The following is a 24,879-nucleotide window of genomic DNA, read 5'->3' as shown; positions in this document are numbered from 1 at the left end:
TCTGAAGCTTTGCATTCACTTAAAGGCACAATCCGTGATCTATGCGTAAACAAACTGACAGCCCTACCAGCAAATTTCAAAGCGCAGGACTGGAACCCTACTGTTATTCTTGAATTGATTGACAGGCCCTTGCATCCATGGACTAATAAGTTATTGATGTTTTATGAAGCTAATGGCTAAGGCTTTGTTTATATCACTAATTTAAGCACAGTAAACCAGAGATGTGTAATATATATTTTTAAATATGATCACTTGAGAAACACATTGATTTTTTCTTTAACTTTTAAGTCAGATTTCTTAATTGCATTCAGAACAGTCAGATGACTGGGACCCATTTCTCATTGGCTTGGCTCCTCTCCAGAATATTGGATTTGATATGAAACGTTGACCAAGGTTAAAGAGCTAACTTTAAGCTTTAGAGGTATTTGATGGCATTAACATCCATATTGGAAGACTTTATAATATTGTGTATTTTCACCAATTTAGAGTTCCCATTAAGAACTTTGTGATCATCCCTAAACAGGCGTTTCTAAGACTTTATCCACTCGGCTCCCTACAATAACGCAAACACCACCTTACATCGGTATTTTTCTGCATGAAGCTGAATGGCTGCTCTAATTCAAAGCTGCTTAGTTAGTGTTTGTTTAGCTGGCTGTTATGATGACTTTTGTTTGACTTTAATATAATTAGTTCTGAAAAATGCATTCAAAAACCATTATCTATTGCTAGCTCTAACTAACTCTAACTACATGGGAGACTGTTTTTCCTTCCATTAATTATAAATTCAGACACTGAATAGACGTATTTATACTTTGAGGAAAATGAGATGGAAACATGTAAGGCAAAGGTGGAAATAAGTTTTATTTTTGCCTTTTACTCATGATATTGTAGATTGAAATAGATTTAACCAACAAACAGCAGTTACATATTAGATCAATAAACACACTTTAGATGAATGACAGCATTTTTCAGTATGAAGTCAAGGCACGAAAGGAGTTTTTCAGGCTAGACAGTTTTTTGGGTTTTTTTTTGGTTTTGTTTCTGTTTTTACAATCTTATTAATCAACACACTGAATCCTGAGTTGATATTATTTATTTTATTAAATGTAAGTGTAATAACACCTAGCAGCTAACAGTTAGCCCAGGAGCTAGCTGGTTAGCCTGATCGGCACATGAACCAGAGGTTTGGCCGCCAGCTTCCTGCTCACAGTGAATACATCCTCATATTTAACTGTGCCGGTGTCTGGTAATGGTGTAGCTAACTTTCCGCTAACTACAAAGAGCTAACTGCTAACTATTGTGGTTGCACTTTGATTCATTTCATTATAACAATACTTTACTGTAATAGTAGTTCATGTAACCTTATTACAACAGTTCTTTATTTAAGTAGAAGACTAATACAACAGCAGAAGACTAATATGTTGTCCTATGACCAGCTGACCCCTTAAGTGGTAATCCTTATGATAGATTTTTTGTTAGCATTAAGACAGAGCCAAAGGGTTTATAGCAACGATGCTGCTGAATTAAAACTTAGAAAGACTCATTAAAATGTGCATTTTTTTAAAATATGTCTCATGATATAGGTGGTCTCTAGAGGTGTATAGTTCAAGTTAGAATCGCGATGCATATCGAATCAGCACCAAAGTACCGTGAGAGTATCAAATCAAATCAGAGATAACCATATCATCCCAGCCCTACTGAACATGTGCATGAGTTTCACTTGCTAAATCCCAGACTGAAGCCAAAAACCTCCTGATACAAGCAAGAAGTGAACAAGCACAAAGAAGTCTGCAGCACAGACCCTGACACAGCATCACTGAGGAAGACACTCCAGTCTGCAGATTTCACACAGTGTTTGATCGTAAGGGATTACACACAGTATAATCACTCGTGTTAATGGCTTTTGCTGCCTTAAAATTGGACGACTGCATTTATATTACCCAAACATTTCTTCAGCTGGCTGTATTGTTGATTCTGAATTGTTGTATTAATAAAATGCTTGATCCCCCAAAAAAATATATAGCTTGGGGCTTTAAGGCTCCTGAAAGACGGCCATGGATTCCTTCCATAGCACACATAAAGCACATAAAACTGTGTTTGTGCATTTTGTGTGAGTGTGTGCAAGCGTGTGTGTGTGTGTGATGAATGATTCAGCTCACACAAATGGAGCATCGGTGTACCGCCAGTCTCCCCCATGCATTGTGGTCATCAAATAGGCAACTCCTCATGCATTCATTAATGTGACTCGGGCTAACAAAGAGAATGGTAATAGTAAATAATGCAGGGACAAATCCAGCTCCCTCTCGTATGACTTGCACTGGGAAAAAAAAATACTCACATCCAGAGTTGGAGATGCGGGTGTACTTTTCTCTTTTCGTGACTTTAGGCATCGCTGAGAGGTTAAAGCCTTTTTTTGTAACCAGCACTGTGAAATTTGGCTCAGAGAGAAGCTGGAGCTCAGCTACAGTTTGAGTTTTAAGGAATTGAGGTCACGATGCAGTGTGATCTGTTGAACTCTTATTTGTATTCTGAGGCATATTTATTTTGGTCATGACATCTATTTGAATATTTCATACCACTGCGATTTGCAACGGATCCTGATGGAAATTAATACTTGCGCTGTTGAAGACATGTGTTCAGTTATTTTTCGGAGATGACAATAAACACTCAGTTGATGACATGCAAATGAAATGAGTTCCAACTCTGCATGCTGTTTTAAGACATAAACGCTGTGCAGCCGACTCTACAGCTTGAAATCCCCTTATGTCGCTGCTCTGTTCATGTTCTCAGAGGCGACAGTAACAGTGAGGGAGGAAAGAACTTTATCCGCGTTGCTGTAACTAAGCCACCCGGGAGTTTACTGGGCTGCTGTGTAGGATGTTAATGAAAATCAGAGAATGCCATATTATCTGTCCCAGCAGTGATAGAGGCAATAATCTGTGCACATTGTGAGCCAGACCACAGAGAATGTATCATAGTAAAACAGCTTAAGCCTGCTTCAGTTTATTAGCAACAAGAGTTGAGATGGCCAAAGCTCCTCTGTTGTATCCATGTTTTATAAACAGAGAGAAGTTTAAAACAAGCTTTTTATTCATTATAATGTGGATGTAATGTTATGCCATTGTTGGCTCTGATTGGTGGAGGAAAACATACATCCTTTCCCCACATAAATCATTTTTGTGAAAACATTAGAGTCTAAGATGACAGAAAATCCAACTGACCCCCTTTGTCCAGCAGCTTATTGTTATTATTATTATTGTTTTTATTATGACCCATAGTTACGTTTTGTTGCTAGGTGACATCTAGTGGCAGTAATTACCACAGGAGTTAAGGGAAAAGTGCAGTGACGTAGTAAGTCCATGTTAGGAGGACGTTGGGGTGGATGGATGGGTCAACAAAACACAGGAGAGCGGTGTTCGATTCCCATGTGAAAGTTTATGTTGTTTCTATTCTCCATGACTGTTCGACAAAAATCAACCACATTATTGTAACCATGACAACAAAGATTATCTAATTTTGAGGACATACTTCTTTTAACCCAAATCGCAACGTTTTCCTAAACCTAACCGAGCCATGACTGTTATTATAGTAATCATAAGGCAAATGTACTTACACTGTTCTTGGTACACTTCATGTGTTTCTTACTGTAACCATGACAACCAAGGTCCGATATGCCTGCCGCCCTAGGAGTGCTATTTCAGGAGACACTCCTATGGGTCATATCAGAGGGATGAAAAAAAAACGGCGGACAGGTGGTAAAATCCAAAAGCACAGAAAAAGAGAGAGAGAGAGCACGAGAGAGACAGAGAGAGAGAGCACGAGAGAGAGAGATCATGGTCATAATAATGAATTTATAATGAAAGTAGCTCTAAGAAAACAACCAGAAATTAAGAGACATGGCCGTCTGGGTAAAAAAAAAAAAAAAAAAAAAAACTCTTTCAATCTCCAGAGGGATCAAAAAGGATCATAGGGACTTAGCAGATCACAGATACAGTATAAGCATGGGCCTGACCATGCACAGCTTTAAAACAAGCTATAAAATCTTTAAATCAATTCTAAAACTGACATGTAGCCGGTAAAGGGCAGCAAGGATTTGTGTGGCAGGGTCACTTTTCTTAGAACGTGTTTGTTGTATACTTGAGATCAATAAATTACCTGAGCATAGAACGACGCCTCTGAGTAAACAACTGCAACATCATTAGGTACAGAGCCCAGACCATGTGAGAGACTTTTAATAATGATTGTGCTTTGGTCGTTAGAATGACTTCCAGTCTGGAGTCACTGGGCCGCAGATGTTTTGGTTGGAATCCAGATCTTAATTTCAGCAAGGCAGGACACACGTGACAAGGGACATCTCCAACCTGTCGGACAGGTGAGAGCCACATCACTGATGCCAGCAGCGTTTTTCAGACAGCTGATTAAGACGTCGTAGTCCACCGTGTCAGAGGCTGATCGGAGATCAAGGGGAATTACAATAGGGAAGCTGAATCAGCAGCGAGCAGTAGAGAGCCAAAGCCAGAGTCAAATTTTGGAACTTCAGATACTTGTTCATAAAAGAGAATTTAAAAAATCAGCTGTGGAGAAAATCTCAGAAAATGACAGCTTTGAGATGGGTCTAAAAGGGTGTTGGAGTTTTTGATGTTCAAAAAAAAAAGTTCAATTTTGAATTATGTTAATTTAAGTCATGAAATATTAGTGTTAAATCAAAACTCTAAAACTGGCCATAAGGGCCTTGAAGCAGAATATGGTAGAGGGATGATATGATTACCTGATGCTCACCTGTGTGGGTGCTGAGTAAGCGACGTGATCCTGCTGTGTTCCTTCTGCTCTGAAAGTCTTTAAGTAGCTCTTGGATTTGTCGGCTGTCAGGTTAGAGCAACAGTTTTCCAACAGCGCACAAGTTTAATCATGTCAAAATCTTGTTTTGGACTTTACTGTTTCACTTGAAAAGTCAACTGAAGTATATTATATTAGTATTATATAATATACTTATATTAATAATTATTGAAAATATTATAACTCTGTGCGTACTTTATAAGCGTGTATGTTTCGGTTGCTCCACCTAAACTCCAGTGGTTAAATTAATTTAACTGATTACTACAAATTTATGAAATGCTTGATTTAAAGGGTATTCGCCACAACCCAGGCAGTGATTGCTTCATGCAGCTGTAGGAAGGGTTCAGTTTAAAGCCTGAGCCGTCTGTTGTCCGTCCTACTTCAAACGTCATCCAAGCAAATACCCGCTGAGTGTTGCCAGTTTAGTGAGGACTCTGTCTTGCTTTGTGAGGCTAAAAGTTTATTGGTGGAGAGAATTAAAGGTCTCCTATAACTTCAAGGGAAAAAAAAACAATGTTTTACAATCATTAGCTCCCCATTAACCGGCCAAGTATTCTTTACCATGAGTAATTAATCATCAAGCCTCTCATCCAAAGTCATTTGAAGTGCTTAAAATGTAATTATTCAGTGATAAACATAACATTTCCAGAGACGGTGTGGAGATAAACCAAGGACAGGACAAGGGTTTAGCCACCCCCGCCTCTGGAATATGCTGCTGTCAGATTTGGAGGGCTCATTTGTTTAATGTGATTTCATGAAAGTCATTGTTGCATTGAGAAAAGGCCATACATGGCTTTGGGAAGGCAGAGAGGGTACAGGCATGAGGGTAGTGAAGGGAGGAGGACGGCTTGTTAATGAAACTCAACCTTAATTGAATCAGATGGAACAAAAACCTACTGCAATGCTTTGCAATCGTCTTCATGTCTCTTTCACTTCCTATTTAAATGATTGTAAATGTGGGTCATTACGTTTGCTTTCAGAATAATTGAGTGTTCAGGCTTGACGCTGGGAGGTATCAGGATGACTTGAGGAGGACGTGCTTTGTTAGTGTGTGTGTGTGTGTGTGTGTTAACTTTGAGATACCTTTCTGTAAATAAACATGTTGTCCTCCAGGTCTGTTGGCTCTCTCATCTTCGACATCTACAAACAGCTTGAAGCTATCAGAAAAATTAAACTCTGCTGCATGGTACATGGCTCCCCTGCTGACCATTTGACGCTGCTTTCAATATATCAGGACTTCATTTTATTTGCTCTCGCTCCCCTGGCTAGAAATGAACTGTTACTAAACGAGTCAAAAGTTACGTGGAAAACTTTCAGAGGGAGACGCGGTGCGGAGAGCAGTTTTCGGTTTAACTTGGCCGCCGTTTTATTGGTCAACATTGTGACCTTCACAGCACACAGCCCCGCCCCCAGCAGACTGCCTGTAAGGTCTGATCGGCTGGCTTTAGGTGTGGTGTAGTTCACCACTGGTTGCTGCTATCTAAGTGGAACAAATTTACCAATTAAGCAAATCCATTTCCTGTCCTCCCCAGGCACTGGCTTATCAGCCTCATTTGAGTCTGTCCTGTCTCTGCCTTCTCATCAGCATGTGCATCTCTCTATCGCTCTCCCCCAAAGGGGACACTCCAGGACCAACACAGAATGCAAATCACACTCTGGCTTTATACAGTACGCTTCCTGCGGCGAACACTGGAAAAGAGTGAAGGAGGGGCAGAGTGAGAGAGATTAATCAAAGCAAAAACATGAGACAGAGAAACCGACCACAGAACAAGATGATTATTTTAATTTACTTCAGCGTAAGAATTCGCCGAGACAAAAGTGAAAACCCACCAAAGACAGCTCAAATGTACTCTACTCCTGCAATCACAGAGAGACCAGAGAGAGGCCAAGACGATGATTTAATGAAGCTACACCTCTCTACTTCTGATGTCTACTTTTACTTATTCTTTCCACTCACTGAGCTCAGATGTTCTTTAAAACGATGTATTTAGAAATCAGAAACAAGCATCTGGTAAAATTAGTAAGAGTTTCCCAGTTATCAGTGTGATCAGCGTCTGAAATATGATACCGCTGAAGTAGTTCTGAAATAGGCCTACATGTTTTTATTTCAGGGTGGTGACAGCAGAAGCTCTTCATCCTTCTTTGAGTATTCAAACACACACAATGTTTGGAAGAGCAGACACATGTGCGGCAATTTATTTTTCACCACGCACACTTTTTAAAATGTCTGTGGCGTTAGAAATAACATAACAATACACAAAAGCTAATTAAGCAAATAAAGCAAAAGACATAATCCGGGCACATAGTAAACAAAGGCCAGAACAATTAGCCACAGAGGCAGAACTGGGAGATTTTTCTTAGACATGTAGCACCCTAAACAATTCAACAGTATTGCAAAGAGGGTGAGTGAATTATCCTCAGTGAGGGGCCGATCGATACCACAGTGACTGATGCTTCAACACTCAAACAGCTCACTTGTTATCAATACTAAGTAAAAAGGATTGATTAGAAAATTGTTATGTTTTTGAGAGTGGTTGCTGGGTTCCAGCAAACGCAAAATGCTCTTAAATAGTGTATGATTGTCCCACTGACAAGACTCTGTCCTCCATCAGTCTGCTTTTGTTAAGGATCACTTCAAGTATATCTGGAAAATGGCCTATTTTTATTATTATTCCTATGTTTTTATTCATTTTTATTACACGGATTATGAAACCTTGTGTGAAAGTTAAAATTTTCATTTTGCTAGTGTTTTATTTAATATTATCTGTTCATTTAATTCATAACACAGTGAAGTTGTCAGGTTGATAATGGGTCATGGGATTTATGTAACTCTTATGTTATATTATGTTATGTTACATACTATGGCTCTTGCCAAGACTGGTAAGTAAACAGTTGTCAATGCTAACGTTGGCTTTGTAGAAATAGCAAACTTTACAAATAGCTGCTTTAAAAATTAATTACAAAAAATAGTACAGGTCCATCTGAATTTAAAACTGTAAGTACACAGATATTATTAAATAAAACACAAACAAAATGAAAATTTTTACTTTCAAGGTTTCATAATCTGTGTAATAAAAATGAATAAAAGCATGAGAATAATAATAAAAATAGGCCATTTTACAGATATAATTGAAGCGATCCCTAACAAAAGCAGACTGTGGTCTGGATTTCTGAGATACTTGTGTCAACAGAGTTTGAAGTTTAATGCTGAACTCAACATTTCTTTTAAGTAAATAGCTGTTAATGCTAACGTTGGCATTGTAGAAATAGCAAAACTTACAAATAGCTCTTTAAAGAAATTACTATGACTATGACCTAAAGGACATGTTATCTAATAGTAATAATAGATCAGTATTACTGTGCACAATTCCTAGTATTCATAATTGTTTGTCATAAATACTACAAGATTGTATTTTGTTCAGGAAATTGGTGTGAATTGCCAACTACCCTCAATGAAGCTGGTTCAGTCTGTATTTGTTGACATTATAATATTAATAATGTATTCTAACAATCTTGGTACAAATAAGCTAAAATTGTGATGAATATCTGAAGCTCTTTAGACCTGGCCACTCATGTCTTCAGTAGTGTGTGGCAGGTGCTGTTATCTGTGTGAAAACACACTCATGCAGGTAGGGATGAGCCTGCCAAGAAAATCTTACCCGCTTTCTTGAATCTTCACTGAAAAATGGAGTGGCAGAGTGGCACGTCAGAGAGCTCTACAAGGCATGCCAGCCTCTCAGAAGTGGGTTGCCACAATGGTTGGAAAATGGCACACACTCCTTTGGCAAATGGTGAAGTAATGTTGAAATTATCCAACTTTGTATGCAAGAGAGGCGCTTTCTAGTAGAGATGAGTGCCAGTACTGACCTTATTATGCAGATTAGGTACCATGACGTGACTGATCCACATTAAATGCAATAAAACAGTTCACATAAACAGTCTTTCCACTGTACATTACATTAATTCAATCATGGCAAGCCACCAACTCAATTCCTGGCCTCATGTTACCTAAAAAATAATCCCAGTCAGTTCCAGGCAGTGAGAAACATAGAGTTTAGATTTGAGGAAAAGTGAGCACTGGCATTGGAAAACACTGGATCAATGCATGCCTACTTTCTGGATCCACGCTGTGCTTCTCATCTAAAAGCAGTGATAGAGGGATTAAAGTTGGAAGGCTTCTTGATATCTCCAGATGGTAAGTCTGTAGGCTGAGTAAGAATCCCTGAGAAAATACACCAAAAATTGCACTTATTTTGTCCGTAGCAATTTTATCACATAAAATGATTTCTAACCATTTCTTAATATATTTCAACCCACAGGTATGAGTATTTTGTTGTCAGATAGTGAGGATATATGATTAAGAAGTTTTTATTACAAGCCATGAGCTTGTCATATTGGCATATGCCATATCTGATGCCGCCGATGTGAATCATCAATATAGTATCAGGGCTTGAGCCAAGGTTTACAGTGAGATATAAAAACAACATAGGAGGCAGGAATGTCACGACCGCTGAGGTGTGACAGCACATCAGCCACCTACAGTATCTATGCACTTATACAAACCATTTGTAATGTACATCCATGAAAAATGCAGCAAAAAAAAACCTCTTGTGGTCAGTTTTAATACAGTGAAGTCAGTTTCTCTTTTGTGTTAATTACATAAAAGACTCATAAGTTATATGCTCTGGAGTCATAAGTGTTTCCTTACTGATATAGATCAAATCTTAGCTAGAGTCTGAGTTTCAGACCATTTATGGGGCAATACTGCCGACTCTCCTCAACATAGAGTCACTAAGCTTTGTCCAAAAAGTCGCTAGAGTTGTCACTCTTTTTGAAAAAAGTTGCTAAAGGGGTTTGAATAGATGGTTATTCTGATCTATTGCTAAAGAAAATGGCAGCACTTCCTGTAAAAACAACCTGATGACTGTTTGCGCCAATGCATTTCGAAAGAGCAACGTTTAGTGGGAAAACTAACCAGTGGTGTAACTTCATCACTCAATCAGTCAGTCAGTGACGGACATTTGTGTTTCTAAGACTGGCCTCCAGCCAAGAAGTTATGAACGCTCACTCTCCTTCTACAAAGATACAAGCAGCATCAATTCAGTTAACCTTGTTTTCAGACATTAAATCTCATCTCGAAGATATCTTTGATACATTTTTTATTTTCCTATAACGTATAATTTATTACCTGGTGGAAAGCCCTACATGTGCAATATCACATAAGATCATTCAGTTCCTCTTCAATAAAACTACTGTATGAGGGTTTTAATGTCCAGTTTTCTTTGGTCCTTGTCAGATAGCAGTTGATTGAGCTCAAGGGTAATAATGCAATGTATTAATTGGATTATAATATATCTCTGTTATAATATCCACTGGATTTATCTAGTACACACACAGGTCTATGAGTAACACAAATTTAATGCACAGCAGTGGTTTAGCACTGTCGTCGTGGTACATTGTAAATGAGGAAAAACACTTCTCTGCATTGCTTTATTGATTAATGTAAGATCGCTGATGAATAGACAGTAGTTGAACATTTATCCAACTCATTATTTTTCCACTTGCTACACTGTGATAGAAATTTGATTTGTCATTGTAATACAGAGCAACCCATCCCCGAGTTTTTGCTTTAGGCAATGCATGTAGCTTTACCCTGCATTTCCTGAGGTGACATATTATCCACTAAACATTGAGATATATTTAATTTAAATAGCATAATGGTTAAATCTCGGTACGTGTCAAGTTCAATTTTGGCACGGCTCTATAAATATGCATCCCATCTGAATATGTGTCAGGAGAGAACAAAGGGTTGAGGGTTAATTTTCAATTCAGTGAATTTCCCACATTATATTCCTCCATCACACTTGTTTAGAGCCGCCTGCAAGAAAATTGTTTTTATTTTTAGTTGGGTTATGGAAGTGTATTTCCAAGTAATTTGATACCATAAAAGTTAATGCTCTGTAGTAGAGATAGCAATTGTGTTTTAATTGATATACAGTGTTTGTGGTTGTAAATCTTACAGTACAAGACTGAGATTAGTTCTTAGATAACTTAGTAATTAATGTGACCTTATCTCTCATCATAACAACACAGGCAGTTAACAAAAAAAATAACCTGCATTTTATTTAGAGTGACAATATAAAAGTAAAGCAGTAAGACTGGAGCAGCAGCAGCAGCCTATAAATCTTTCTCTAAATATAATTTGTTGCTTGTGTAGACCAGCACAACTTGCCTGTCAGTTCAGAAAGTCAGCCTTTGGTTCATTATCAGCACGGCATCTGAAGGCTGTGTCTCTGGGTGACATTAAAGATGCCTTTGAGATGGAATCTTTTCAAATACCGCAAATAATGTACCAACTATGTAATATGTGACCCTGGTGAGAGCGACACAGCTTGCCTCTGTCGTCCTTTCCCCAAAAGAGTCCAGAGAAGGTGATAAAGCACAAACCTACCTGTCAAGGTTAATTCCCGACTTAACAGATAGTAGATAAGGCTGCAGTCGGTCAGAGAAGGTAAAGTTTGTACAATCAGAGGAAGGAAAACTGTATAGAAGTCTGTCTTTAAAAGCTTATAGGACCTCTCTAGGCAGATAGAGAGACAATCCTTTAAAATACATAAAAGCGAAATAATAATAGTCATGATAAAACCATAAGAGAGGGGTGGATTTTGGATGATTAAAGTAAAAATTTGCACTATTTTCTCCACTGTAGAAGGGTGGAAATGGCCGCCTCCGCAACTGAGTAAATTGATGTCAGCAGCTGTGCAGGATATAATGCAGCATGGACAGCAAGACAAAGGCTGATTAGACATTGAAGGTGTGAAATGGTGAAAGGCAAAAATATAAAGGGTTGATAGAAGGACCAGTGAAGCCCACCAGTGTGGCTGGTCGGTTTGTCTTGAAAGCTGTGCAGCCAAATGATGAAAAAAGTGAAATTAAAGGCGCATGATGAAAGACTTCTGGAGCCATCAAAAGGAGGAAAAAAAGCACTTGTGACAACGTGACTCCTGATTTATTGATTTCCTCGCTCAATTTTTTCACCCAGGGTGCTTCGAAAGAGCAAAGCAATCTCTGGGTTTGTTGGCTGTTGTTACATTCTCTTGGCAAATGGACACCTTCCACACACACACACACACACACACACACACACACACACACACACACACACACACACACACACACACACACATACACATACTCTGGAGTACACCCCCATGCACAAACATATGGAGCTCCCAGTGGGGCGGAGTTTTTAATCCTCAAATACACTGCCATAAATCAAACCCCACTCCCTCATGCCCCGGCTCGTCTCTCTCAATGAAAAGCTCAAGCCAGTGGCACATTAATAGCAATTTACAGGGCCAGTCATGCGAGGAGAGGAGCATCAACAGAGCGTCCTTTATTTTGTAATTCCTTATTACTTTCACTCACTACACGGCCACCGAGTCGGTAACGGCAGAGGATGTGACCTACCTGCTGCATCACTCCCTCCAAGTGGGTAACAGTCATGTTGTGCTTTTCCCACAAACCCCTAATCTTGCAATGAGGAGCGGCACTTTCGCTAACAATATAGTAATACTGACGAGTGTTTCTATTATTTTGTGCACTCTATTTGTGCCAGTGAGAGTGGGCGAAATAATAGAAACACCTCGCTGTGTAGTGCAATACCACTGGTGAATGGACTGCAGTTATATAGTGGTTTTCTAGACCCAGTCACACACACCGTCATACATCACACATATATACACACACATTTAAACATTACACCCATACACAGGTAGACATCAGGGGCAATTTGGGGTTCAGTATCTTGCCCAAGGACACTTCAACACATGGACTGAAGGAGCCAGGAATCCAACCATCGCCCTTCTGATTTGTTGGGGATCCACTCTATGTCCTTAGCCACAGCCCCCTCCCCATAATACAATTCAGCATGACCACAAATTACAACCTCTATAATCATCATAAAGTTGGATGAGCAGTTCCAACAAAAACCTTCCTGAATGTGGGATCTACTGCAGCACTGTTGCATGAACCGGTTTTTGAGCTGATCTCATTATTTCAGCTTCCACATCTTCAAATGTATTTATGTCTACATGCAAACCTTTAGCCTGTTGAGCCACTCACGTGTGCGCTCCGCTGATTTCAGGTGGAATGGCTGAAAAACGACGAGCCTCTGAGCTCCGACGGCATCATCGACACGAGAGGCGACCACAACCTCATCATCTCTGAGGCTCGCCTGTCTGATTCAGGAAACTACACCTGCGTCGCCAGCAACATTGTGGCCAAGAGACGCAGCGCCACAGCCACTGTTGTAGTCTACGGTAAGAATATCGAATCCCTGACATTCCTCTTTTCTTTATTCAAATTATTCAAAAGAAAAATGCATCTAAGGTTGGATTTTGTCTCTGCCAAAAAGGCACGACAGAAAAGCGCTTCAAACAGCTTTTCTTGCCCACATCAAAATATCAGCTTTCACTACAGAAGCAGGCTGTCAAACAGGCACCTCAAGCAAATTCCCCAAAGTCATTAATATAAAAAGCACTGCTGAACCACAGCGTGTGGCCTTTTCTCACTCTGGAGTCTAATGAGCAGGTAATGGGCAAGTGATCCCTCATGTGTAAAAACAAGGAGACACAGGCACAATATTTACAATAACTCAATTATTAATGATGGAAAGGCAGTGACGTGGGCTGTCACAGCCCCCTGCCTTTTATCTGCCAGCACTAAACACCTTATGTGAAACGCTTTGTATTGCTGCAGGCCGGCGCACACAGTCTCCAGCATTTTTTTCAGCCCTGTATCGAGCTCTGCTGAGACAAAGGAAAATAAGTGGAATTATTATGTCATTCTAGCACTTCCTCCTCTCACACTACAGGAACACCTTGTTAATTGGAGGGTTTCGGTGCTCGTTGTACCGACCTCTCCTACTGTAATTTGTTTTATTTTTTTTCAGGAAGGGCGTTTAGCTTCTGCACAAATACATCTGATTCTATCTGACACCCCGTCGCTGAGGCCCATCAATCATTAATTTCCATAATGGTAATGAAGTCTCTGACAGGCTTACTATTCCCAATAGCCTCAGACAGATGTACAATAGTGGAATCCTAGTTTTTCTTTCTTTCCTATGACAGAAAAGGAGCTGATTAGTCAATCATCCCACATTATTTCAGGCAAGATATCACAGGAGGAAGTAGATGGAAGGGAAGACTGTATTGATCATCTTTTTAAAGACACCTCTGTGGGTTTTTTTTTTCCCTGCTAAGATGTTCACTGTCGCCTCTGATTGAACTCCTGTGACGCAAACTCTTGTTTTTCAATTCAGAAAATATCCACAGAATGTAGAGCAGTTTTTTTTTTCTCCCCTCACACAGTGAATGGAGGGTGGTCATCGTGGACAGACTGGTCCCCCTGTAACGTGCGCTGTGGTCGCGGCATCCAGAAACGGTCTCGCACTTGCACGAACCCAGCTCCTCTCAACGGGGGAGCGTTTTGCGAGGGCATGTCGGTGCAGAAAAGCACCTGCAACACGCTGTGTCCAGGTGAGCGCGTGGGCATAGTCTTTCATGCTGTCAGCGTTTGTGCGTAAGCTTTAAAGCGCGCTGTGGCATTACAGCGATTTCCAAGGTGTAACACCAACTTCACAGGTTCCAGTTAATGGTGTTTCATGAAAAGCAGCAGACAGTTGGAAGGTTTACAATGAAACCGACTTCAGTGGTACATTCAAGGACACATGTATACAAATACAACTGAATATCTGTGTCTTCATGCCTTATTCTCTACTATTTCAAATATTTGACTTGTTCACTTTGTGTAGTGTGGAGAGGGCTTCGTCTGCATTTAATTGTGCCACCCCTATGTTTTATCATTGTTCCTATGTTATTATTTTATTATTATTCCATCTCCTTTTACATTAATATTTCTAATATATTTTTTTGTTCATTTAATGTCTTTTCATGTGATGCATGTAATTTCTTAGTTGTAAAGACCTTTATGCTGCATTTCTTGGATGAAAGGTGCTTTACAAATAAATAATCATTATTATTATTATTATTATTATTATTATTATCATGACTGTAAAGCTGAACATTGAAATAAAAGTGTATAAACCATTATTTAAGGTTTTTCATGCTGGAACTCTTTCTTGGTTGGACGCAGTGACTTCCTGCTGTGATTTAGATCTGCTATTGGGTCTGTTTTTTTACCATAAGGCAGAGCCAGGCTAGCCGTTTCCTCTTGCTTCCTGTCTTTATGCTAAGCTAAGCTAATTAACTGCTGGTTCCAGCTTTATATGTAACAGAGAGTTGCATCAGTCCTCTGAGTTGACGGGTGGCAAGAAAGCGAATAAGCATGTTCCTCAAATAGTTCAACCTTTCCTGCTGTTGGCAGCCAACTCTAGGGATTTAACTGATGGCACGTCCTTGAATGCATCAGTGTGAAAAGTTTTATATTATCACACAATAATAATGTAAATGTAACAAAAAGGGAAGGTAACAAAATGGTCTCTGTGATGTTTCTAAAATACCTGAAATTAATAGAAAGTGGTGACTGCCTGGAAGGCAGGAAACAAGCCTAAAAGCCTCGGGGTACACTTTGTAGTTGGCTTTAGTCTCCTTTGAACCAGTTACATTTCACCATTAATGCATCACATGTTCCCGCCGCTGATAGTGACAGTGGTTTGTATCTGAAATCTAAAGCAGTAGACCTTGAAAACAGCAATTGAAGAGAAAATGTTTGGGAAATGGAGAGAAGGGTGAAGAAAGAGGGAGAGAAACAAACAGGAGAAGCTTAGGAAGAGCTGAGCAGCAGTTCCAGTTATCAAAACTGCCATGTAATCTGCTCTGCCCAAGTGTTTTTTCTAGACAAGCCCAAATTTATGATTTCAACCACAGCGCCAGTATAAAGCAAAATGCTCATCAGGTTTAAGAAAAAAAGTTATCAGGGGCAGGCAGTGCACTCCTCCAAACATTATCTCCTCTTTGCCAACAGCCTACTTCTGAAGGAGTCTTTCTCTGCATCTGAGTTTTGAACATAAACAGAGTGCATTTGCGTTTAGATTAGCAGGAAGAAGGGAACTTTAGAGCATTTGGAGGTGGAAAGGAGACTTGATGGAGTGTGGCATAAACAGAGTGTCTTTATGCTCCGAGTCAGCAAGGCAGCACAGTATTTTGGCTCCCCGAGGAGGAAAATGTTTTTGTAAAGTTAGAAGTGCAGCCATTAACCTGAAAGTTTATTTTCCAATTAAGTTTCAGAAAACTATTAAATAAATCTGCTTATTCTTAAGAAAAGTGAGAATTTCAGTGAAAAAAAAGTTTTGTTTTTCTGTATTTTTCTGCATCTTCTTCATTTATTTTTTCATACTTTATTGTGTGTGTAGTCCACAGTAAATGAAGGGGTGACAGTGTGCTCAGATCTTGTATTCTTAAACATTTGTTTCTGTATCCGACCCCTCAGTTGATGGCGGCTGGGGCGAGTGGAGCGAGTGGTCGATGTGCAGCTCAGACTGCGAGAGGCAGCGCAGCAGAGATTGCACGGCTCCGGAGCCCAAACACGGAGGACGCCTGTGTGACGGGGTGGCGGTGGCGACGGACAACTGCACCGGCGGCCTCTGCACACAGAGTGGGTGACATCACCACCTCTCTCCACAATGAGCAAAAGAAAGAGAGTTTAGCATCATTACTGTCAGTCCCACTGTGTTCGGAGACTGTGTCATTATAGATTTACTGTCCATAATTTTTTGGCAGTGTGGGCTAGATCATGATCGTCATTATAATCATGCTCATTACCAGCACCCTCATTCATCTTCATTATTCAGCCACTCCATATACATAGCGCAGAGTGCGCGCAGGCATGGATGCATACACAAGTAGTAATTAAATAAACAAACACTTGTAGTATTCAAAAAGGTCATGGAGAGACTGTCAAGGTCTGATGTTTCTCTGTCTTTGCAGATCGAAAGTTGCTACATGATGCTAAGCCACAGGGTGAGTTTCTCCTCAGCTTCCATTTCTCACTATTACGTTATTTTAAAGATATCACAGTCTGCAGCCAATGGCCTGGATGAATTCTTCATTTTGTTTATGCAATGACCAAAGACAGGCTGGAGGCTGTGCCTTATTTTCAGATAGCCTCACTGCTCTTATTTAGTGTCATCGTCACCAAATGAAAGATTTATTCCACAGCTGCTTGTTTCAGTTGACGCCAGTCTACTTCTTCTACTATTGCACAGAGTAGTACAGTAACATTAAGTCCAGGTTTGACAAAGATAGTCCCAACACAACCTAGCATGTTACATCCAGCCTACACTTGGGCCATGTGCTTGTGTGTCTTCTGGCCCACGGCCCACGTCTGGTCCATATACAGCCTGATTGTCAGATGCTGCTTCCACATCTGGACCAAGTCTGGCACACACACATAAAATCTTCCAGCTGTTAGGTAAAACCAGAGGGTAACAGCTGGAATCTACCCAGATGTGGGCCGGACTCAGGCCGTGGAACCAGGGTGTATACTGGGTTTCATTTTGCTATCTGGGAATGTTTTTATCTAGAGGCCTGGCACATCAAAAACAGCTCTCAGCAGCTCTTCAGTTGATCCAGTGTGGTGAACTGGCAGCACGTGAGAAAAATATCTGAGTGGCACTTTAGCTGAGGAAATCAGTGATTTAACTTTTTGAATATAATGATACTTTTAATGGTTTGCAAGGACCCTTGATAAGAGGAACCAATCACTCTGACAGGTGTGGTTCTGAAAAAAAAAAAAAATATATATATATATATATATATATATATATATACACCCTACATGACTCATTATGTATTTGCCCATAGTCAAAATAGGCAGTTATTGGTGTCCTGACAGACAGCTAGCATACATCATGTGTGAATAATGAGGCGAAAATACAAGTAAAATGACAGCTCATTGCTAGAATGCATTTTAGCTGATAAAAGAAATGAATTTCTGTTAAAAGCATCAAATTTCCAGGCTGAGTGTGATTTGTGTGTCATTGAGGAGACATTTCTGACTGGTGAGCGAAGTCTAACTTCCTCTGAAACATATTAGCCAGAAGATTGTGATGGTTAGTGTGCGTTTCTTCCGCCCCTGGCATCCATTCCCACTCGGGTGTAATGACATACTGTACGTTGGATCATGTCACTTTCACTCCATTAAGTGGTGTTAATCCTCCTCAACAGTAATTGATGTGAAATACTCCTATTTACTCCTGTACTTTTACTGTATTGTGTTGGTACTCGGGCTGTCACGATATCAGATTTTCACTACACGATTATCAGAAATATTACCAAAAGAATTCACGATGAAGAAAAAGTAAAATGTAAAAAATTTATAATAATAATAATGATGATAATAATAATGCCATCAAATTCATTTTTAACTTTGTTTTCTGTCTGTTTTGTCTGTATTTTGGCAAATGAATTACACTTAAACACTAGTGTAGATAGGGAGGGTGAGTGTCTGTAAGCCTAACTCTACAAAAGCAAACAAAAAGAATAATTACACTTAATAGATAGTGGAAATACAACTAGTGTACTGATAAAGAAATGATCCACGAGATCTAACATCTGCCATCACCATATTATCATATCTGTATCAATATCACTATTTCATTTTTTAAATATCACGGTTATCGTCCAGACTGATGTATCACAATAGTCCTAGTTGGTACAACAGTACACAGTTATGATGATCAACTAGATCAGTGGTTACCAACCTGTGGGTCAGGTCCCACTGGTGGGGTGATAAATCATTTGCAACACATCTTAAATGTTGAAAAACTCATTTCATTGTTTTTGTTTTGTTTTTTTTTCTCATGTTAATTAAGGCCTGTCACTGTGATAGGTCAATGAAAGGCACCTTTATCTTGTCACCGGCCAGACTGCTTTGCCTCCGGACTACATTGTATACTTGTTTGTTATCTCAGTCTGACTGTGCTAAAAGATTACATCCATGGCAAAAACCTGAGTACCAAAATGGATCGCTGGTTAGCAACAGGAAGAATTAAAAGGAAAGAGAGTCAAGAGACAAATGGTGAACTGACAATTGATCTCTCCCTCTGTCAAAAAAAGAAAATTTCCACCGCTTTCAGTTCAGTCCTGAACTGTCATCATAAAAAGTGTGAAGTGTGAAAGCAATATTTGACCTCCAAATTGCAACAGGGTCGGATGTGGGCTGCCAACATTTTTGAGATTTTGAAGTGGGCCATGAGTTGGAAAAGGTTGGGAACCACTGAACTAGATCAACTGCTCCCAACCTCAATATTACCTCAGTTTTTATTTTTGATACATCTGATAAAGCTTTTCAAGCCAAGCAGCCTGTGGTTTACCGCTGCATATTCATTGCTTCATGCGTAATTGCTGTGTAGGGTAATGGGCCATTTATGTGTTGATTACTGCTGCATAGTTTGTGCAGTGAAAAATCAATTTGATACCTACTAAGCTGCTGGCACATGTTCTTCTCACTCGTCCTTTAACACAGTTATGTATTTTTTGTTTGTCAGAAACAAGAGAAAGAATCCAGCCAGGCTGCCAAAACTTCCCGAGCCCTCAATTAACCCGCCACTGTAGCTGTTAATGCCGCTTTGCATATTTTGTCAGTTTCTCCTCATTTGAGCTTCAGGTTACTTAGAGGATTTCTCAGCATGTCCTGTTTCAGCACAGATCTCATTATCTTTCAAGAACAAGCTAGCAGCCCCTTTATTTCCCACTCATTCTTTTTCTTTGTGGAGTTGGACGCTGCAGTACTGGTGGGACCAGATAGAGCATAATCATCGCCGATGAGCTAATTTAATGAATTGGTTTTGTCACATTATCCCAGTGGAAAGCAGAGTGCCTCCAACACCAGAGCCAAGCAGTGTTTGAAATGACAGTCAGGTGCTGGGTTGATTATAATCGCTTTCCTTCCGAGGTTCCTCATTAGTAGCTTTAACTCTCTAGGATAGAACAATGAAGCTGTGTATCAGGAGGCACAGCAGATATGGAATAGAAAACAAAAAAGGCAGTAAAGTAGTTTGAAACCAAGGTAGACTCGCCTGCTAGAATTTCACAACTTTAACTCAGCTGATGTTCCTCAGCAACACAGATTTTATTTTAGAAGGAAAAGCTTCCTAATTAAGCTCAGTAAACTAAGAAAGTGACAGCAAAAAGTCGCTAAAAATGTGCTTCTCTCTCTTACTTACTCTTAACTTTCCAAGGTGTGGAGAACAGCAGTGATGTGGCCTTGTACTCGGGCCTTGCTGCAGGGGTGGTGACCGTGGTGCTGCTGATCATCGCCGTTACTCTCTATCGAAAAAGCCAGAGCGAGTACGGTGTTGATGTCATCGACTCCTCCGCCCTCACTGGGGGCTTCCAGTCCTTCAGCTTTAAGACCTCTCGTCAAGGTGAGCCAGTGACTGTACATCTTACAAATCAGGTATACAACCCACTGTGGACACAGGCTTCCCACTACATACAGTAGTAAGTAACATAAGAGAATGGACAAAAGAGGTTGTTAATGTTAACTTTTTGATACTTCAGATGGTTGATGTAACAGAATGTAGATGTATTCTGTGTTGAAATCTTAAAAAAAAATCAACAAAAGTTTTGTTAGATAATGTTATGATAATTGATAGTTCCAAAATCTGCAGTGGCACAGACAGGTCAACACAATGCAAAAGCCACAAGTCTAAAAGAAACAACATTAATGTATATAAAGCAACAACACAAATACAAAAGCCACAACATTAATGCAAAAGCCAAAATACAAATGCAAAAGCCACATTTTGTGTTTGTGCCACCATTAAAGTCAGATCAATCAAATCAGTCAATTTTCTATAGTGTTGTGGCATGTTTGATGATTTAATTAATTTATATAAAAATGCATGCTGTTTAATTTATGCATAATTACACTGATCACACCCTGTAAATTAGTGGAGTCAAAATGCATCTGTCATTCCTGCAGCTTTATGACAGCTACAGTACTTCTCATTTAATCTATCCCAGTAGAGAAGCTTCTATCATCACATTTACAATTGTGATTTGATATGTATCTAGATGTGTACTAGATACAAAAAATGTTCTCTGCAATTAACTTTGGAATAAGAGTTTGTTAAAGAGCAATTAAAAACAAGTACCAAAGCTGCATGACCTTTGCACAAATGGGTTAATATGGATTCTAAAAATGACCAAAGATACACAAACACAAAAAAACCCATTCCAGCACCAAAGAGAAATGTCCTTGGGGTTGCATTTGCTGTGAAAATACAGTATAGTATAAGTATAAGTGTCTTTTCTGAAATTCTAAATGTATTTATTAACTTGTATGTAGTGCATGTTATTAGTGTATCAATATGGTTGTCATAATCAAAAATTAAGAGGATTTGATTGATTGATTTGGTTAGAATTTCATTTTTATGAAATTGCAAAAGTGTAGCTTTGTATTTATACTAGTTTGCTCCTTGAGTTTCAAAAGGTCCCAAAGAAAAACCCCAGGGAATCAAATGAAGTCTGTAGCTTTGCCTGGTGGCACAGTGAGATGGCATTATGACAGAAATGAAGAGTCATTCTTCCCCAAACATAAGAGCTAGGCATGAATGAAGAAAGGAGACCAGACGCAGGTGTCATTTCTCAGGTGAACAAAATTGTAAAAACACACACATATACACACTCACACACTCCAATACAGCCCCAATCACCCCCTGCATGGAGGAAGCTGAACAGAGTAGGAAACCACGATATACAAGATGTGGTTCTGGCTCTACTGCACTTTATTTTTATTCAAATACTGTAAATGTCCTTACATATCAATGTAACTGTATATAATTTAAACTTCACAACATGCAAACAAAACATGCAGTTTTGTATTTATATGTATTTATGAATTATGCATACATTTATTTGTATTGTGATATAACTACATCAATTATTCAAATGCTTCAGGGGCCAGAATGACTGGATTTTTCAGTTTGTTGACTTGAGCCTTCTGGAGATGCTGTAGTGCACTAAAAGCCCAATAACGTACAGTATGAAGCTAAATCTATAAAGCACATCATGTATTTATTGCTTTATTGCAAACATAGTTTGCCCTGAGCAATAAACGCTCACTGAGAACATATGGTAACAACCTCTGTTTGTTCTAAACAAACTCACAGTTTAAGTTTCGTCGGTTATAACTGAGACCTTCTTTACTAGTGCTGTAACGTAAGGACAGTGCATGTTGGTTCTATCCCACATACAAAAAAATATTAAATGATTTATTCATTATTCCAAAATTAAAAATGTAATTTGTTTGTCTTTTTTTTTTTTCACCTGGGCCCCCGAGTGGAGCATTTGTGGTCTTGCGTCTCCAAACACTGTGACGCCGGAGCTCAGTTTGTTTTATGCCACAGATTGAGGCATATTTTTTCAAGGCTGGCATTATGGGTCGCCACAGCAACGGCTCTCAGTGGGGCATAATAAAGTTCATTTTGATAACACAGCAGGAGGCAGGAAAAGCTTTCATCTTGATCCGTGCTCCCCTTGATAGAGGAGCTAAAACAGCTAAAACTCCTGACTGTAGCTATGGCAACATCTACACCCCTGAAGTTTGAAATGTAAATGTAAAGAAAATGGTAAATATTCACATGCTAAATTCAGTCAATAAATTCATACTATAATTCAATATAAACATTTCTGGCATTCAAGCATTCTTGTTATTACACCCCAGCCACTGTTACTTTCCATTTTGTCACTTCATTTTAATTGAGACATAAGGTTTCTGACATTCTTGTTTCTATGATAATGATATTATATCCCACATACAACAATAATTGCCATGACATACTGTTTAGTTATTAATTGTTGTTGTTAGTGGCAGTTTAAAGTGTTGTATGTAATGTAATTGTAACGTAAAGATGTCTAATGACAATAATTAACAATGTCTTTCAGCGAACCCCCTGCTGATCAATTCATCCATGCAACCTGATCTGACAGTGTCGCGCACGTACACCAGCCCCATGTGTTTTCAGGACTCCATTGACAAGGAGCTGATGGCTGAGCGCTCTCTCCTTGACCCGTTACCCGATCTCAAGGTTAAAGGTCAGAAAATAGAAGTGTTGCGAGACCCTGTGTCCGTGGTAGTCGACTACTTTTGTGTGCAGCTCTGCAGTTGCAGTCAGAGGGATAATCCGTCCTGCTATGAACCTGTTTTTCTTCCAAGGCAATCTCTAAGAAAGCTTTCATACAAAGAAAGAATGGTCATGACCTTGGAGGGCATGACGAATTGGCCATTCGATAAGCCACATCCCCCTTAGTTACTGTTGCTACACCTGTTGAAAGGTTAGCATCCTCGCCAGTTGATGATCCATGTATTGGCACTATAGGTTCTATAAGCAAAAAGCTGTGTGTTTAAAAAAAACCTGATACCAAATTCCTGCATAATCTGAGTTTGTTTAACTGCAACAAAGTCACAGTTGTTTCCTTGTATCTTTAGGGGTTGCAGAAAGGGCAGAGTACCATGTCATGTCCCACCCTCAGACATTTCCAAGGGGCCTGGCTCCAGACTACAGAGGAGTTGCAGTGGGGACGACGCTGGGCAGAAGAAGCAAAAACCTCTTCTCTCCTCAAGTCTCTCTGGCTCCCAGCAGGCCTCTCCACAAAGCAACGGCAGTCTTTGGTCATGCTGGAGGAAGGCTGGTTGTTCCTAACACAGGTCAGCCCAGTGCAGGGAAGTTTTTTCATTCAATCTGCTCCTGTGTGAAAGCTGAAATTCCTACAGTGAAAAAGTAAAAAAAATCACACAGAGGCAGCAAAACTACGGCAGAGATGATACCGAGCATCTAGTGCTGCATCTTGAAGTTGTTTGACCTTGTCAGTGTTGGTCTGCAGCGAAAATGTGAAAATGCCATCGATCGACCATGTAACATTAAGATGAATATATTACTTCCTGAAGTGATGCAGTTAGACAGCGTTGGCATTTTTAACCAACCGGTGGGTCCAGACAAACACAATCCACATTTCTTAGAGCGTGGACAGTGTTTCTAACTGCAGTAAGTGCAGAATTCGGAGTGTTTCACAGGATAAATGAATTTCAAAAGTGGAAATTGTGGATTTCAGCTTTAACGTTGTAAAAGACATAGGTACTGTACATCATAAAGAAAATGTTAACAAGTCTATGTAAAGTGAAACTATGAAGCTCAGTCAACCAGATTATCCCTGCACCGTTCTCGTGGCCTACATTCATCATCCTGTCCGCTGGCGGGCTTTATCTACTGCAGCATAGATTGGCAGTAATTGTTTATCATATAGTAGAATATGGTGTTTGTGTCTAAGAAAGAGACAGTCTCTGCGTGTGTGTGTTGTGTGCCAGAAACTGCTGGCAGCATCGATTCACAAGGCACTTTGGGACTTGCTTCCGTCACCTTTTTCTGGGGCCATCACCTCTCCGGCTGTCACCTTCAGTAAAGAGAGCTGACAGGCGAGCAGGTGTGTGTGTCGTGTGCGTGCATGTCTAGCTGTGTGTTGATCAGTTTTTGCATACCGTCCTCTCTGCAGGTATCAGTCTGTTGGTGCCTCATGGGGGGATCGCAGAAGACACTACGTGGGAAATGTACATGATCATCAACCAGGAAGACAGCAGGTGAGGGCCCCTCACTGAGCTGCTGCAGTCTGCTTCTTAGGCTGCACTCTTTTAATCTTTAAACCCGTCGCGCCGCATCTCCCCGCCCTCTTCCTGTCACGTCGTCTCCTCCTCTCTTCACCGCAAACGTGCACGGATACACACATGTGGAAAACACGCAGATAGATACATGGGCTGTACATGCACACACGTACAGACGCAGACATATTCCCACCCAGCATGGGGCCCTTGCTCATCTTTCAGAGACTACAGGGGAGGACATGGTGTATCACAAACACACCACAAGCAGCTGCAGACAGATAGCATTACTGCCTTAAGCAAGTGTCTCAGCAGAGGACGATACACTCCATGACTTTGGTGGCCTGTTTTGTGTTTGTAGACATGGCTGACAATATCTCCTTCCATCGTGACTGGTTAAAGTGGTGAACTATCAAGTCACGA

The 24,879-nt window shown here is 39.9% G+C and overlaps 1 protein-coding gene across 3 annotated transcripts in view; it reads left to right on the top strand.

Annotated features, from left to right (window-relative positions):
* LOC139611531 (netrin receptor UNC5D-like) overlaps positions 1 to 24,879 on the top strand; it is a 158,166-nt gene that overhangs the window by 115,161 nt on the left and 18,126 nt on the right. For all 3 annotated transcript variants that reach the window (XM_071466279.1, XM_071466280.1, XM_071466281.1), the window contains 8 exons: positions 12,983 to 13,157; positions 14,208 to 14,375; positions 16,288 to 16,452; positions 16,785 to 16,817; positions 20,039 to 20,224; positions 22,749 to 22,898; positions 23,293 to 23,511; positions 24,354 to 24,438. In XM_071466279.1, the coding sequence (XP_071322380.1) occupies positions 12,983 to 13,157; positions 14,208 to 14,375; positions 16,288 to 16,452; positions 16,785 to 16,817; positions 20,039 to 20,224; positions 22,749 to 22,898; positions 23,293 to 23,511; positions 24,354 to 24,438 (1,181 nt within the window). The remainder of the gene's footprint in view (positions 1 to 12,982; positions 13,158 to 14,207; positions 14,376 to 16,287; positions 16,453 to 16,784; positions 16,818 to 20,038; positions 20,225 to 22,748; positions 22,899 to 23,292; positions 23,512 to 24,353; positions 24,439 to 24,879) is intronic.

The sequence above is a fragment of the Trachinotus anak genome, unplaced genomic scaffold (assembly GCF_046630095.1).
Source record: "Trachinotus anak isolate AG129_WGS33_773 ecotype Australia unplaced genomic scaffold, CSIRO_AGI_Tana_v1 ptg000028l, whole genome shotgun sequence".
Taxonomy (NCBI): Eukaryota; Metazoa; Chordata; class Actinopteri; order Carangiformes; family Carangidae; genus Trachinotus; species Trachinotus anak.
The sequence above is the reverse complement of the archived record's forward strand: the minus strand, read 5'-3'. Positions and strand labels throughout refer to the sequence as shown.